At 36.2% G+C, this 19041-nt stretch overlaps 1 protein-coding gene across 2 annotated transcripts in view; it reads right to left on the minus strand.

Annotated features, from left to right (window-relative positions):
* LOC150092573 (uncharacterized) overlaps positions 1-19041 on the minus strand; it is a 283311-nt gene that overhangs the window by 89533 nt on the left and 174737 nt on the right. For both annotated transcript variants that reach the window (XM_090414418.1, XM_090414417.1), the window contains exon 8: positions 13598-13744. In XM_090414418.1, the coding sequence (XP_090270544.1) occupies positions 13598-13744 (147 nt within the window). The remainder of the gene's footprint in view (positions 1-13597; positions 13745-19041) is intronic.

A 19041-nucleotide genomic window follows, 5' to 3' on the forward strand; every position in this document is an offset into this window, starting at 1 on the left:
GATAATTAAAAACTTCTAAATTAAAAAAAAAAAATTATTCCCAAATACTGTCTTTTGAAAGAGAGCAAATTCTCTCCACCACTTAGCTGACGACACTGCATAACATTGTTTACTAGAACAAGTTCCAGATCATTCTCTAATGGAGGAGAGAGATTAGCTGACCTAGTCAGTTTCATCTCATCTCTTCAAAAAAATTTCTCCATCTAATACCTTTGAACTGATCTTTCAAATAAAATATGCACTAAGTTTTCTTAACAGAAACAAACACCTCTAGCAATCTCAGCCTCCTAAAAAAAATTTTTTTTTTTGTACTAGTTACTGCTTCAACGGCTATTTATTATTATTCTTTAGAAACAAATCCTGTTAGGAAGTACTATTCTATTCGTTCTTGAAACTTCTTGGAACAGATGGCTAATGATCTGACATTTGTTACTGAATGTACATCACTTATCTGAGTTGAATCTATAATTCTGCTACGCTATACAAAACTGGTCAAAATATGAGAAAAACTATACTGGTTTTGATAAATTAAGGAACAAAGAGAAAAATCATGAAAACTCAAATATTGTGTCATGAATTTTTGCAATTTGTTGAAAAGCAGTATAAGATTGTGAAAGAAACATCAACAAAAATTGTTACTAAATATTTAATTCAATAACAAATGGATACATGAAGCCAATGACCAAAAATTAGATTGTCAAAGTCGCAATAAGGAATGTGGTAACCCCCTCAACATTTTGTACTGTTTATAATGTGCTCAGGAGTTCAGTTGGTAATAACAACTGCTCCTGCAAAGCTCTCCAAAGTCCCTCAAGGTTTTGGGGAGGGGGATGAGAGAAGCAACATATCTACCTAGAGTACCCCAGACATGTTCAATAGGATTAAGGTCAGGAGACCTAGCTGGCCAATCCATACAAGAGTCTTTTGAGAGGTGACCACACTCCTTGACGATATTAGTCCAAACGCTTCACTCGATGAAGACGAGCATTATCATCCATCCATCTGCTCACTGGGCATCCACAGATGCCGTATGGTCACTCCAATGCTCGGTGATGTGCCACACCATGTCTTGCCATGTAGTCCTGTTGTATGCTTTTCTGGAGGCTTCAACTCTCTGAAGATCAGTCTCTCTCTCTCTCTCTCACACACACCATCCATCCATCTCATTGATGATCTACCTCTTCCACTTTTTCCAGGAACTTTACCTTCTATTACTGTTCTGAGAAGTCCTCTTTCCATCCTTTTAATGTGTCCAAAATATTTTAACTTTCTTCTGTCAATATCCTTAAGGAGCCTTCAAGTTCTATTGATCTTTTCTAACACCCATTCATTTGTACACCTTTCAGTATATGATATTCTCAACAGCCTCCAGCAACACCACATCTGAAAAGCAGCTATCCTTTTCTCATCTCACTTCTTTAGGATCCAAGTCTCTTGGAAAAACAACTGCATCTAAAATCCTCAACTTTGTTCCCATGGATATAGAACCATCCTTCTAGATTTTAGACAAGTCTCTGACTGTTGTTTTAGCCATTCCTAATTTTCTTCTGGGGTCATCTGAACAGCAATTTTTCACATTAATAATTAAGGATAAAACTGCCAAAGTTTTACAACCGCCAGTACCATAAACTCCCAAATCTGCCCAACCTTGGAATACTTTTTTTTTTAATGCCGTACACCAAAAAATTAAAACACAATTCTGACAATCCCAATTTGGCCTGGACTCAGCTACTTCTTCCAACAGTCTCTTTTCCATGATAATTCTTAGCCTCCTTTCAAACATCATCATCAGTGCCAATGAATCCAATGTCCACTGGTGTCTGATGGTTGTTTCACCATTCTTTGCCATTTCTCTCTGTCCATTGCTAAGTGACTCAAATCCTGCAAACTCTCTGCACACTACCCGTTCACATCATCTACCCATTCTTGTCTCGACAGTCCTCTTTTGTTTATGCCATCCACAGTACCAAGCTCCAAGGTTTTGATCTTTCTACTGTTATCCATTCTGCAGATATGTAATAAATAAATCAAAACTCATTATTTTCTTTTGAATTATATTATGTATTATATTCTCTTTGTAGTTTACTTTGATACAGTTCTTCATTTGGTCCCATCCTGTTTGTAGTATCTTTCTATAACATGTTCTTTCAAAAGCCAATATTTGTCTCACAGAGTCATTGACCATTACCGATGTCTCACAACCACAGAGAGCATTTGTGAATATGCATGCTTCCAGCAGTCTCAGATTTATGAAACGCTCACCAATTTATTTATTATTCCATATCTTGTCTATTGTCTGTAGGTTAATGTTTGCTTTTGTTATCCAAGATCTTACCTCTTTTTTTTATAGTCTAAATTGTATGTCATGTTGCTCCCTCCACATGTGAAGTTTCTAACCTCTTCAAGGTCTTGTCTAATGACCATTATTTGCTTTTTTTCATCCTCTTCTCTCCGAATGCAGTGGCGCACTCAGGAATTAATCTTGGAGGGGGCCGAGCACTCAAGATTTAATCTTTGGGGTGGGGGGGGCGCCGAGTTGAGTAGACGATTTGAGAATACACACTACGCATCGCATACGATCTACGACTGAGCATCTGCAATGATCGCTAATTCATAAGTAGTATAGAAATAGAAGACACGACACAACAGAAATTAAAAAAAAATGAATTTTAATTAGGAAAAGATTTTTGGAAATTTTTCTAGTGTTTTTTTCCTTTTTCTTTTGGAGGGGGCCAGGGCCCCTTGGCCCCCACCCTGGGTGTGCCACTGTCCGAATGTAATGCTTTTTGTTTTTTCAATGTTCATTATCAACCCATATCTCTTTCCTTCTTCACTTAACTTCAAACATTGTTCTTTCTAATTCCTCTTCAACTTCTTCAACAATGACTATGTAATCTGCAAATCATAAATTATTTATTTTAGCATCTTGAATTGAAATATCCCTTATATTATTCTTAAGGACATCTGCTGTTCTTTCCCAAAACATTATAAAAATGCCTGGAGATGTTGGATCTCCTTGTCTTGTGTCCCTTGTTATCTGGAACCATCTTGTTTCTGCACAATTTCTCACAGAAGGGTCTGGATTGTCACTGATGTTTTACAATTAACATATCAAGTTCCTATTCACTCCATAAGATTCAAGTGCAGCCCATGCCAATTATTGATCTATACTGTTGAATGCTTTTTGAAAGTCATTGAAAGGAATTTATGCAACTACCTTTCATATGGTATCCTGTCAAATGGTTTGCCAAATTCCAGCAGTATTTGGCAAACCATTTGCCAAATTCCAGCAGTTTATCCATTCCCTTTATTCAATTCAACCATAACATTAATATCCCCTTAATTTAAATAAATTAACCATAACATTATTATAAAATGAGTAAATTACTCGGACGTGACCGCTCTTTAGTAAACATATGCTGTTCCTTGCAAAGTATAGCTTGTCTGTCAATCTATTTCTGCATGCATATTCTTACCAACTTTTCAAAAATCTTTATCACTCCTCTTAGATGCTAGGTGAGTACTCATGAAAAATTAGGGATACACATGGTAGAGTGTATCCGTAATTACTTCATTAAAGTAAAATTGTTACTTCAGATCAAAATAAAATTTGATGTCTTGACCTTTACATCAAGGTCATCCTCAGGAACACACACACATACACAGGATCACAAGTTACATTAGTACATGCTACAGTAGGCTAAGGATAACTGCTTTGGTTAATCACTGACCATTAACCAATGAAGTGAAAAAATAAAATAAAATATTAAAAAAATATTAACACAGTGGCAAAAATACACAAATGCACAACATTTCACAAACAAAATACATCAACAATAAAAATATAGAATATCAGTTTTGACGTAACTACCTTTTTTCCAAATGTCTCAATTGTTGACACTGTTCTTCTCTAACAAGACAAATTTCTTCCTGACATTGATGACTCACTTTGCCCACAAACTCCGGTCCAGTTACTTCATATGCCAAAACTATATCCTCCAACAAAACTTTGTCTATTTTTCTGCTAATTTTTTGCATCATGTCTCAGTTTTTCTAGATATATCAACTTCTTTTAATTCTTGCATCAAATGTCTACTATGTTATAACACAAATATGCTGTCATATACCTATGCTCATTCTAATAATGTATTATGGTGTAGTCCTTTCTTTTATCCACTCAGTCTCTTATCATAGAAAGTGAGTTAATTACAGAGACAAGACCTTCTCTTCACAAAACAATGCTGTCTCCACAGAATATCATATTCCTATCCACACATTCTTGAATTCTATCCTTAAACGTTTCCAATACTTAAAACACCATCATCATCATCAAATTCCCGCATGTACCCTCAAGGGGTGTACAGGATATGATAGTACTACATGAAAAAAAATTACATCATTACTAACTTCCTATCTACAATTTTCCTCCAAATCAGTCTGTTACTTGTCAAGACTCCAACATTATCAGATCTTATATTTCTATCGTCTAAGGCACTTTGTACCGTATCAATCCACCTATATCTTGGTCTTCCTCTGGGTTGTTTTGCTGCCAACCTGGCAGAAAACACTTGTTTTGCTAATCTTTCCTCGCCCATTCTGTTTAAGTGACCATACCACCTGAGATTAGCTCTGCTAACGCATTCCTGGATGATGACAATGTCAAGTTCTTTCCTAATATCCTCGTTTTTAATATGATATTGCCATTGATGCCATCTGTTCATGCCTCTAATCTTTCTCAGGACTCTCATATCTGCGGGCTCTAGTCTTTGGTCAAGTGTTTTACTTCTGACCCAGCTCTCAGATCCATAAGTTAAAACTGGTTTGAACACTGTCTTGTATACAGCTAATTTAGTGTTCTGACTAATTTCTCTCTTATTCCATATGAATTTATTCAATTGACTTCCCACCATACCAGCTTTGCTGATTCTGTTGTCTATTTCTATATTTAATTTACCATCTTCACTAAAAATCGTGCCTAAGCGGCTGAAATGTTTTACTTGTTCCACAGGTTTTCCATTCACAATACAGTTGACATTTTCAATGATTCTGCCTATTTTCATTGTCTTTGTCTTTTTATTGCTGACCTTCAATACCATATCTATTACAACAGCTATTCAATTTAGTCAGAAAATCTTGCAGACTTGTAGCAGATTTAAAAACACCAATCAGAAGATATTAACTGGTCCATAATTTGTAACCTTTGTCTTGAGGCCCTCTTTATGTAATGGTACTGTCCTATTCTCTTTAATCTCCCTTGAGACTCTGTCAGATGAGACTTATACTAAAAAGTCTAGTAAGTGGCAATCTCTTGGATGTTGTAATTTTGTTGTTGTTATGTTCCATTGAGTTGTTTTCGATTCCTGGTGATTCTATGAACATACACTCTCCCTTCAGATCTGTTCCTGGCCATATCTTTCAGAATTTCCAGGTACATTCCAGTTGCTTTTTTAACTCAGGCTGATATCCCATCAATACCATGGCCACATTCACATGGATATTTTGTAATCTCATATCCTACAGTTCAACTCATTCTATTCTCATATTAGTCTGTCACATTTGCCACTGCAATATCATTGCAAGTGATCACTAAATAATTTAACTTATTTCTTCTGTTTCTGACACTTCCTCACCATTAGCTTTCATTAAAGTTATTTTTCCATAATCATTCTTTTTTACATGCATTAAAAAACTTAGTAATTTCTTTTGGCCTACTTAGCTAATTACCTCTTATAACTGTAAACAATTATAAGTGGCACTAGTATCGTCTTGAGTAGTGGAGGCAGTAAACGTGTTGCTCAGCTAAGTTATTTTTTTTTTAGTAGATATTAGTTAAATTATTATTTTAGTAGATATTAGTAATATTCTTTTCAAAATTGGTTTTTGTTATGCACTGATACACAGTGACCATGAGAAAAATGGTGACGAAGACATTGATGTTGCAAGATATCAAAGTGTGTGATTTAGTTCAATATATTGCATGTTTGAGGTATTCGTTGCCGAGAGTGAATGGCTTGTGATAGAAGGGTGAGAATGGAGAGAATGTTTGGCATAAATGTTTTATAAATGAATATCAGAAATGCGAGATGTGAAAGAATGAAGTGACTGATGATAAGGATATAAAGCAGACTGTCAAGTGCTGTGGAGAATGCAGTAGTGGAAGCAGTAAGTGATAGTGCACAAAATATGGCTGAGAGAGTGAATGAAGTGTTGAAAGTAATATGGATGATGCAATGTTAGCAAAAAACGAAATTGCATGCTTACATGGCCTCCTTCACAGGACAAAATGTGAGCATGAGCGACTGGAGAAATGATTGGCGAGTGATACGAAAGGATGGAACATGAAAGAAATGGTGAATGGGAAGAGCATAAAAGTGCGAGAAACTGGGAAAAAAACATTTAGTGTTGTATGGGGGATTCAATGATAAGAGGTTTAATTAATGATAAAGTGACAAAAGCATGTTTTCCAGGTGTAAAGATAAAGGATGTTGGTGAATGAGTTGATTGTATTGGCTGGAACAAATGATTTGAATGGTGAGAAATATGTAATGAGAGAAAATATGAAAGAGTTATTATTGAAAGCGAAAATGAAGAGCAAGAAAGTAAATATTGTCCGTCTGCTGCCTCAGTATGACAGGATAGAACTAAGAAGAATGACCATTATTGCCAATGAGAAGATTGTGCAGTAGGAATGGTGTTCAGTTTATTGACGTATGGAGTGAGTTTGATAGATGAAAAGATTTGTATGTGCCTGACAGACTGCATTTGAATGGTTTTGGATTAGATGTTTGGAGAAAGAGTTGTTTAGTGAGAATGCAGTAGTGCAAAACCAGAGAAACTAAAGATATTAGGGAGGATGAAATCAAGCATGTGTCTGGCCATCCCTGTGATAAATGAGCATAGATACCATAATGATTATGCAATGGGGAATGGGATTTCACAGGGTCTCCAATTTAAATGGGTTGGTAGTGGCATCACACGAGTAACTATAGGTACAAAAAGACATTGAAATGCACGTAAATGAATGGAAGAAGTATCAGGAATAAGGGTAAGGAGTTTAGGGCATTGGTAAGCTCAACTTGGCCAAAAATTATAGGCATCAATGAGATGAAAATGATATAGTTACAGGGATAGAATGTAAAGGGTATGGTATTTTCAATGAGGATAGAAGGCACAGGACAGGAGGTGGGGTATTGCTGACGACAGCTGCAGAATTACAACCAACAAAATTAGAACTTAAAGAGGATATTAAGTCTGAGGGAGATGTTCATTTGAGGCTGTCTGGTGAGGGATAGAGACAAATAGGACAAAATATGTTGTTGGGTGCTGCTATAGACTGGGAGGTCCACAGGAAGATATAGATGCCATGTATCGGCAAATCAGCACAAGTGTAGGCAGAATGATTATTATGGAAGACTAACTATGGGGACATCGACAATGAAAGGGGACATAGCAAGATGGAAGTGAGATTTATACATTTGCTAAGGGATAATTACATGAAATAACATGTTACAGAGGGAACAAGAGTGTTGGATCTGATAACAGCAACAGAAGATGTATTCATAACTCAAGATAGACAGACACTGCCTCCAATTTGGGAGAGTGACTATGCTGTCTTGTTCTGGGAAGTTGACAAACACATGGAGTTCTCTGTCAAGAAGGGGTTTATGTACAACTATAAGGCTGGTGATTATAAGACTCAGGAGTCATATTGGAGCAGTGCCATGGCTTGAGAAGCTATAAAGAAAGAATGTCAGTAGCGCATGACAAGTGGTCAGAGATTACTTGAGGTAACAGTATCAGACTGCATACTAAAGGTCAGGAGGATAAACCAAGTTAGAATTAAGCGGATGAGTAGGGATATAAAGCAACAGATGCGAAAAAAGATAACATTGTGGAGGAAATATAAAGATAATTGTTATCAGCATATTCATGAGCAGTACAAAGTGCAAGCAAGATGGGTGACTAGTATGGTATGGAAAGCTAAATCAGACTAGGAGAGAGAGAATTAACAGACTAAAGTAAACCCAAAAGAGTTATTTCATGTAACAACTATGGTAGAATGACTAAACAATGCTCAAAGTAAGAAGGTGACTGAGCCAAAGGAAATAGTTGAGTTGCTGAGTGATCATTTTGCAAAAGTGTTTCATCCAAGTACAGATTATACAGAGACACATATCAAAATTGAGGTAGGTGTTCAGCATATTAAAAAATATGAATGTGAACACAGCAGTGGGAATGGATGGCATATCAGCCTGTGTACTATGTGAATGTGCAAGAGAAATGGCATTTCTTCTGACGAAGTTGTTCAAGCTAAGTCTTATCTCTGGCAGGATTCCAAAGGAGTGGAAAAAGGGTAAGATGGTACCAATGCATAAAGGTGGCTCCAAGACAAAACAACTAAAGACCAATTAATAGATTGGGAGTTAAAATATTGGAAAAATTGGTGAAAGGTAAAATACAACAGTGGGTGGATAGGGATGCGATACTCTACAGTGGGCAGCATGGCTCTGTAAAGGACAGGTCTTGTCTTAGTAAATTATTCACATTTTATAATAAACTGACAGCAGAATTGGGTAAAAGTAATGGCTACACTATGATACTGCTTGACTTTGATAAGCATTTGTCGGAATACCACATGGAAAACTATTACAAAAACTGGAGAGGATGGGAATGGATATGAGGCTAGTAGCATGGATAGGGGGATGGCTGATGGACAAACACCAGAGTAGTATATGGTGGGGATGGAGTCTAGGAGAATGATGGTGGCTAATGGAGTACCTCAGGGTTCATTACTAGGGCAACTACTGTTTAATTTGTATATTAATGACAAAGGGAAAGATTTAAGAGGGGATATTCAGTTGTTTACTGATGATGCAAAGCTGGGAGAGAGCAATAGTTGAAAAGCAAAAACTTCAGGTTGAAAAGGTTGCATATGGTGTATCGTATTAATGGCATTGGTTTGCAGGATATTGATGAGGCTAGGGACTTGGGGATAATGGTGGACAAAGAGTCAAAGTTAAGAGGGTATATTGCAAAAGTTGATAAAATAGCTCAACGAATTAGTTGGATGTTGAAAAACACACTAACAATTAAGATAAGAAAGTTATTATCCCTCTTTATAAGGCTATGATTCAGCCGTATCTTGACTACACACAGATTTAGTCATCTGGGTTTCTTGGGGACTATGAGGTGGTCAAAAAGATTCAGAGACGAGTGACTAAGATGGTAACAGGTCTGTGGAATACTCTCTATGAGAGTATGTTGAAGGTTAGTGGATTACAAAGTTTAGTTGATAGGTGGAAAGGGGAAGAAATGCTAGAAACTTTTAAGATTTTAAAGGGGTTTTATAAAATTAATGCAAATGAAATTTTTCAACATATGACAAATATGTTAGAGAACTAGGGACCACTGTGGAAGTTGTGTAAGAGTGTGGTTTGTAGGGGTGTGTGGACCAGATTTTTTTTTTGTGAAGAGTGGTGAGTGGAATGGATTGTTTTCTTGCTTGTTTTAGATAACTATAAGCAGATGCATAAATTCCATTTCCTTTTTCCATTTTTTCTCCATAACCGAAGTTCCCTATAATAGTTACTTGTTTTGTGCTCACTGAGCTAATATGGCGATACATCATTCAATTTTTTCAATTTTTTTTTTTTCACCCTACAGCAGCAACAACTATATATTTCGTTCTATTAGCTTTTATCTTATATCACATAGTTTCAACTCCACTGTCTCCCTCAACCCTACCTTCCTGCTGAAATACTTATCTGGTTCCAATTCTTCATATCATTAAATAATCCTCTCCCCCATCACATTCTCCCTAAAAAATGCAGTATCTGTTACATTCTCTTCTGCTATCAACTAAGTTTCACAAATGACTATAATATCTAATGAAGTCAAGCCATCCAATGCCAAAAGCTTCTTACTTTCATTCTTGATGTTTGTGGTATTATAGTTCGCCCACCGATTAGAGATCCTTCGACACTTCTGCGCATCTCAAAAAAAGGAGAATCCATTCCGATAATAGGGTAATCAGTCCGTATTGTGGGATGAGTAGTTTATTATTACCGGTCGGAAAATTAATTTCTCTTTTATGATTACTGTAGTTAACTATGTTGCTTGCATAACAGTTGGAAAAGTTTACCTATAAAGCACATGAATTCGCATGTTGGCGACCGATTTGGAAGTCCTTCATTTCTTTCTCCCCTTCAACATGAATCGACTATTCTTGGAAAGATGCGAAGCAGAGACCTACAAACGGTGGGCGAACTATAGCATACATGTATTGAGATATCTTCTTAGACATGAAGGCACCTTACATCTTTCATTAAGTATCACATTCAATTTTGAGACCTGAGAAACTGCATTCAGTATTTTTTAAAATTTCTCATTTTTTCAACTGATAATCATTTTTTAATCCACAGACATTCCCTACATCACAATCCTGCTTTCAGTACAAACACCTGTAACATAATGGCTTGCCATTTCTGTTTACAACTTGCAAATATACTAAATTTCACATAATGTTAAGTGACAATAAATTCCAGTTTAATATATAGTAATACATAATTGGTAGAATTAAGTTTAAAAAAATTAAAGAAAGAAATTATTACATCCTACAATCACACTACCAAAATAGTTCCAATTTCTCTGACTTTGTACTTGCATTCTCTCACTGAATAAAATTAGGACACACACATCTTACTTTAAATCAAATCAAAGGTCTTTTCATCCATCAAAAACAGCTAAAAACTGGACACCATTCCTTCTACACAGCACCTATATACGTTGGTTATGCATTATTAAAACACTTAAGGAATTGAACAATGTAGTTAAGGATATAAATTAAATTAAACTTTAATAAATATTTTCCGATATTTCGGCAATGTCATGTTGCCATCTTCTAAAGGAACTTACAAAAAAAGTTACGTGCACATAGGCACTACAACACAGAAACTGGGAATGAAGAGATGAAGCTATTGTTCTCCTAACAGTCCTGATGGTGCCCTCTAGCGGGCCAAGTAGGTGTTCTTGGCTGTTGGGCTGAAGGTCTGCTGATGTAGGCCTCCCAAATTTGGGGCAGTCGCATACAACCAAATTTGTTGAGGTTTGGAGAATTTCTTAGGGCTGAGGCTGATTCCATAAAGAGTCTTTCAAATTTGTATTTGCTACGGTGTATCACAGTAGCTTTCTTCCACCGTATTCTGTGGCGCGTATCCAGAGCATGGTCCGCAAGCCCAGAATGACTGTATTTGTGAAAACGGATGTAGTCCTTGTGTTCCGAAATTCTGATATTCGCTGTCCTGCCTGTTTGGCCAAAGTAAGACCGTTTACAACTGCAAGGGATCTGGTAAACACCAGGTAGGTCTAGGGGAAGTGGTTATTGACATAATGGTCAGCTTTGATGTCTCCTCTTTATTTACAAATGTCCCACTCAAGGAAACTTTAGAGCTAATCCAAGCTAAATTTTCTCCCGATATCTCAGCCTTATTTCAGTTCACAATGAACTCAGGCTATTTCGTTTGGCAGGGAAAATTCTACAAACAAATAGAGGGGACAGCCATGGGTTCACCACTCTCCCCACCCTTGGCCAATTTCTTTATGGAGACCTTTGAAGAAAAAGCCTTAGCCTCTGCCCCACAAAAACCAACCATATGGCTTCGCTACGTTGATGATGTGTTCGCTATTTGGCCACATGGCTCTGAAACATTTCTCTCCTTCTTAACACACTTAAACAACCAACACCCCAGAATCAAATTCACTCTGGAAAAAGAGGAAAACAACAGCCTCCCTTTCCTAGACACACTAGTCACCAGCCAGCCTAATGGAACCTTGGTTTTCTCAGTTTACAGAAAACCCACCCATACAGGCAGATACATTCACCAACAATCCCCCCCCCTCACAACAATATGGAGTAGTGAAAACACTATACAACAGGGCCAAACTAATCTGTTCAAATGACTTGGCCCTAAACACTGAACTAAATCATATCCTCAACACTTTCTCAGCCAATGGCTACCCCCCCCCCCCCAAAATCCAAAAAATATTAGAACCTACAAACCACAGATCCCCTCCCCCCCTCCACAACAAGGATTACTCTAAATCCATCACCATTCCCTACATCAGAGATTACCAAAATCTTAAAAAGATTTTTTTAAGATTACCAAAATCTTAAAAAAACATGACCTGACCTCCTGTTACAAACCTTACAGAAAACTGGCATCCCTTATCCGCTCCACTAAAGACCAACCACTTCCCCTAGACCTACCTGGTGTTTACCAGGTCCCTTGCAGTTGTAAACTGTCTTACTTTGGCCAAACAGGCAGGACAGTGAATATCAGAATTTTGGAACATAAGGACTACATCCGTTTTCACAAATACAGTCATTCTGGGCTTGCAGACCATGCTCTGGATACGCGCCACAGAATACGGCGGAAGAAAGCTACAGTGATACACCGTAGCAAATACAAATTTGAAAGACTCTTTATGGAATCAGCCTAAGCCCTAAGAAATTCTCCAAACCTCAACAAATTTGGTTGTATGCGACTGCCCCAAATTTGGGAGGCCTACATCAGCAGACCTTCAGCCCAACAGCCAAGAACACCTACTTGGCCCGCTAGAGGGCACCATCAGGACTGTTAGGAGAACAATAGCTTCATCTCTTCATTCCCAGTTTCTGTGTTGTAGTGACTACGTGCACGTAACTTTTTTTGTAAGTTCCTTTAGAAGATGGCAACATGACGTTGCCGAAATATCGGAAAATATTTATTAAAGTTTAATTTAATTTATATCCTTAACTACGTTGTTCAATTCCTTAAGTGTTTTAATAACTCATTTGTAATCATGGCCCTTCTCAAATACACTCCAATCATACCTTGTCAACAGACTTAAAAAACCTTATTCTTTTAATCTTCCTTTTTGCTTCTTTCAAGTCATTCATATCCCTTTTTATTCCATATTTATCACCTTTTAAATTATTCATTCTGGACCAAAATTATCAATACTTTCATATTACCTCTTTGCATTCTAATGTCATACTGTACATCTTTAATCTTTAAGGAAAGCATGATTTCATTAAACACTATCATCAAGCATACTCTTAATTATATCACCATACATATTGTTTTGCTTTACTCTTCACCCTCCACCTCCTTTTTTTTTTAAAATTTAAAGTCTACTATACCACTTGCCAGATGCTTTTCCAATTGCTAGCCCATGCTGCGTCCTGTGTGAGATGGCTTAAGCATGCTATTTCTTTCATTAAAGCTATCGTGCTATTCTGTAATTTTCTACTACTTCTGTGTTATTCTTTCTTTTGACACACAATTCAATTCTTTGTATTTTGTTCACTTTCACTCATTTCTAATAATCCTCTTTCTGCTCTCTACAACATTTATTTTTTAATCCACAGACATTCCTTACACCACAATCCTGCTTTCAGTACAAACACCTGTAACATAATGGCTTGCCATTTCTGCTTACAACTTGCAAATATACTAAATTTCACATAATGTTAAGTGATAATAAATTCCAGTTTAATATATAGTAATACACAATTGGTAGAATTAAGTTTAAAAAAATTAAATAAAGAAATACTCACAACTTGAATCATCTTGCTTTTTATTGTATATACCCCCAATTACTGCCTTTCCAGGCTTATCAGGATCTGGTTGAGGAAAACCATTTTCCACTAATTCCTTTGGTGACAAAATATAGTTTTTCAGTAGATGCTCATACAATTTTGATCCTAAATGTAAATGTAGTGATAATTAAGTTTTAAAAAAAGCAAACTGTAATCAAATAATATTTTAGAAATAAATTGTTAGTACTCAACTTTAGTTAATAAACCATGAAAAGTATCATGCAAAGTCCTGCAGCACAGTGCTATTTTAAATGAAATTCCTTATATACTAAAGTAAAGCAAAAGAAATTAACATTTATATGGTAAGGAAAAGCAATGCAACATTCTAATTCAGAATTCTTTTAGTTTTATATTTATATTTCTATTCCTTTTTTCATATATCCATTATTACCAGTCATATTGGTAGTGTGTTGACTTATTAGTTATGTTATGCTGATGATGAAATACTAATATCTTCATAATCCACCACCTCGCCTATACCCTGAACGATGACTAACGAATGTATTGAAAAGGCATTTCTTTAAGATTGGCTAAGACATACATAACCAATATGCTTCTAACACTGATGGCAGTAAAGCTTGGGCACTTACAAGACAACACGTAATACATGTGAGACAAAGAGATTTCGAAAGAACTCAAGAATACTTAATTTAATTAAACTTTGTGACTATTCAAAATTTTAGTGCATTCTTCCTCTACTCTAAAAACAAACATTATGAAATCATGTTCTTTTCAAAATTATTGCTTCTCTGATACTTATGTTCCTTTAAACATGTACCACACCAAATTATTTTATTTATTCCATTAAACCACAAGTATGAGTATCTTACAGCACTTACAGTTTGAACAGCAAAAAATAAAATTAATAAATAAATACATTTAAAAAAATAAAAAAATAAATATATATATACAAAGTGTCTCAAAAAATGTATACACACTTTGAATGATCATAAAGTTGGTATTTATTATAATACAGTTAACTTTCACATTGTAAAGTACACTACATAAATGTACTTTTCATCCCTCAACGTCTGTATTCAAACTGATGACTGTCCTGGTCCAGGCACCACTGATAACGTGCAGCAATGGAATTGCAAGCACTGAGAATCATTTCATCTTGTTGCTGAGCGCATTATCTTTCGATTGCTGCTTTCAAGTCATCGACTGTTGCCAGTTTTGAAGTGCAAACTTTATCCTTGATAAATAATCTCCATAAGAAGAAGTCCATTGGCATGAGGTCTGGTGAATGCGGGGGGGGGGGGGGGTATTCTACAGAACCTCTTCTTCCAATCCATCTGTTGGGTAGAGTCTCATCAAGATAGGCCCTCACATCTCGATGGTAGTGTGAGGATGCCTCATCTTGTTGAAAATAGAAGTCCTCATCCTCAAAGTCCTCTTGAATATGTGGCATGACAGCTTCATGCAGCAAGTTCAAGTAATCGGCACCAGTTACAGTACTACCGTCGAAAAAGAACAGTTCAATTAATCCGTGTGCTGATAAGTTGCACCACACCGTCGCTCCTAGAAAATTTACATGATGTTCCTCCATTACATGCATATTCTCAGGTGCACAGTAAGTACAACTGTACCGGTTAATTGACCCATTTAATTTAAATGTGGCCTCATCACTCCATACAATTCGTCTTGGAAATTGTGCATCCTCTTCACATTTTTCCAAGTATCACTCACGAAACTCCATTCTCCTATCCGGATCATCTTCGCTGAGAGCATGTACTCCTCTTGGAATGTAACTTTTCCAATGATTGTGCTTCAACATGCGATGGAGACACTTGATTTTGATACTTCTATCTCACGAGACGCTTGTTGCACAGATTTCCTTGAACTTTGACGATATATTTCAATCAACCTTTCTTCTATTGCGGGCCTCGTAGCTGTTCGTGGTCTTCCTGAACGTTGCTTATGGACATTTTGAACAGTTCCATCTTCTTCAAATTTATCTCTAATTCGAGTGATAGTAAGTCTCGTAGGTGGATCTCGTTAAAATTCTCTTCTAAACTGTCTTTGCACTTCCACTACGTTTTCATACTTCCAGTAGTGTTTTAGGATAAATTTTCTTTCCTCAAAGCTTAGTCTGGTTTCAGTTTTATTTTATTTCAAATACGTTAAACCTGCAAAATAATGAAAATTAAGTGAGTTATCAGCTGTTGAAGTGTGTATATACATTTTTTGGGACACCCCTGTATATATACAGGGTGTTCGGGATAAATTTGACATATTTATAATTAATTATATTTTTCCGTAAGTTACATGTATTAACACACACTTCTCTTCATTTAAAAGTTTGGACCCTTCTTCATTCATATACAAGATGTCAGAAAGGATGGATAGCTGGAACCCACCTGAATCATGGAAGAGAATAACTTGTATCATGATGATTCGTGCCCGCCATCAAAATAAGGATATTACGACTGCTGCCCAATGCTCCCTGAATACAGTAAAAACAATCAGGCATGAACTAGAGACTTGCAATGGTGACTACGAGGATGTAGCAAGAAGAAAGATCCCTAGCAGACGATCTGATTGCGTTCGTACAGCAGAATTCCTCGCAAATCTGCAGGAACAGGTGTTGAAGAACCCTGGCATTGGAATTCGGGCTTTGTTCGTGGAGTTGCTAACTGTAGTCAAGCCCTGGATAACAAGGGTAGCCAATGGTAGGCCGTATGTATGGCAGCAGGATTCGGCCCCTTGCCACACCTCTGGGAAAAGTCAAAAATGGTTGTCTGAAAATTTCTACGACTTCACCAGTCCAAATGTTTGGCCTCCAAACTCCCCAGACCTTAACCCCATGGATTATTTTGTATGGGGCGCAGTTGAAAAAGACACCAATCGCACTTCCAGTAATACAAAAGCCCAGTTAATGGATAAAATTAAAACAGTTTTGGCGGCCCTTCCCAGGGAGACTGTAGCATCAGCTTGTTCGAGGTTCCGAAGCAGAATTGAAGCTGTGATCGATGCTAATGGTGGTTATTTTGAGTAAATCTTGTTGATAGTATTGTAATTAACTCTGCCTGTAATGTTTTTTTGTCAATTCATTAAATTTAATAGATACAAAGAAGATTTTCTTTTTCCTTACGAAACTGTCAAATTTATCCCGAACACCCTGTATATATATATGGTAGAGATATGTGGGCCTTATAATGATGGAAGACATAAAAAGTGCAGTTAGACATTATGGCCAACCGGTTAAAAAGCATGGGCAGATAATTCTTACTTATGCTATCAAGTAATGGAAATATCTGTATAAAATGCTTTTTAACAAGCAAAACTGAATAACTGAAATGATATGTTGAATTGGATTTAAACGGTATTGATGTGAACACAGATTGATAAGAAAATAACTATTTATTAACTTAAAAGCTAATACTTCTCTGGTATTATATCCAGCATCTTCAGAGCACATAAACAAAGTTTGTTACAAATGCGAGATAACCACAATTCGGTGTAACAGTGGGGCTAGTATAAGTAATTGCAGCGTGCAACACGAGACTAAAGTCCTAATACAGTGCCATCTAAGTTATAAAGTCCTACATATAAACTAGCTAAACATTTAGCCAAACTACTAGCCACTTGCACAAACAATTCTCCCTCTTTTGTTAATAATTCTTCCCACCTAAAAAGTATTTTAGAAAACCGCACCTTAAATAGTTCAGACCTAATGGTGAGTTTTGATATCACCTCATTATTCACTAATGTACCATTGACTGAAACACTTAACTTACTAAATTCACAATTACCCCCTGATATATTTCAGCTATTTAAATTCACAGTACAGGCAGGTTATTTTACATGGAAAGGGAAAATATACAAACAATTAGATGGGACAACTATGGGATCCCCCCCTTTCTCCCCCCTTAGCCGACTTCTACATAGAACATTTGGAAAAGCTAGCTATCAGCACAGCCACTCCCAAACCTAGTCTCTGGCTATGCTATGTTGATGATGTGTTTGCTATTTGGCCACATGGCCCAGACACATTGAATACATTTTTAGTGCATCTAAATAGCCAGCACCCTCAACATATGTGACGAACACATAAGCCTATCCACACGTTTAAACTGAAATGATACTTGGGTTGAATAAGTATTAAGATTATTCAGTAAATAAATGAAGAGACTTTTCGAAATGTTCAAAAGAATTAATTCTGTTCCACCATTTTTAAAGGGATTAAGAATCATTATTATTATATGTTTGGGGGTATCCCCATGGAGTAAAAACACTCGTCGTGGGAGACCCACACTAATCATTCACAGAATATCTATCATAACTCTTCTTAAACTCATTCGCTGTCATGGCACTCCCAGCTACTACCTCTGGCAATCCATTCCACTCATTCACCACTCTCCAAGCAAAAAAATAGTCCACAAATTCTAGGGAGTTATCTCTAGAAGTTGTACAAATACCAAAGTCCATATATCCTTACTAACCACACCCAACACCCAACCTTTTCCCACTTGTGTATCCCTTTTAAACCCATTTCTATAAATTGTATCCCTTGTTTTTAAAATAGCTGTTTTTAAATACTGACATTTATTGTTCCATAACTAACGTTTGAATTTTATTTACTTTACTTGTTTTTCCGCCATTACTGATTATTTTTCGTGTACCCCTGAATGGACCAGAATGTACCCCCAGGGATACGTGTACCACCAGTTGGGAACTGATGCTCTAGGGATTAACCCCTAGAAGTTGTGTAAGTGTGATTCTATTAGAGGGACACAAAAGAAATTTTGTATCGCTCTTATAGACTTCCATTAGTAACTTATTCAGTTTCTATCATGTTCCTTCTCCTGGCCTGTCAAATGAACTCAGCAACCCATACAACAAAAAATTTTTCCTTAATTTGATGTTCTGTTTAGAACTAAAAGTAAAATAAATAAAATATAATAAAAAAAAAAAAAACAGTTCACTAAAGTAGCTCACATTCTTAAAGAAATGAGTACACATTTTTTATATATATATATATATATATATATATATATATTTTTAAGGAGAAAAAACATGAGAAATTATATACAGTAATCTATTGATTAGTGCGTCATTTTTTTTCGATACCCAAATTAGATTAGTGCACTTATATACATCTTAAAATTAAATGTTACAGATTTTAAAAATTTTCTATCTATACATTTTTATGGCTAACTATTTTAAAAAATCACTCATGAAAATGAAATAATTTAGTTACTGATTCAAAACATTTTACAAAGCTATTTTTAATGGCATACTACACTACTTCCATGTACACTATGTATACTATGTTTAAAATTTTTACTGCCAAAATTTATGTCGTCTGCTATAGTACGCCCACAGAATCGAGACCCTTCAACACTTCTGTGCATGTAACAAAAAGGAGAATCCATTCTGATAATAGAATAATCAATCTG

The sequence above is a fragment of the Typopeltis vanoorti genome, chromosome 25, assembly GCF_054136105.1.
Source record: "Typopeltis vanoorti isolate ZY-2024b chromosome 25, IOZ_Tvanoo_1.0, whole genome shotgun sequence".
Lineage (NCBI taxonomy): Eukaryota > Metazoa > Arthropoda > Arachnida > Uropygi > Thelyphonidae > Typopeltis > Typopeltis vanoorti.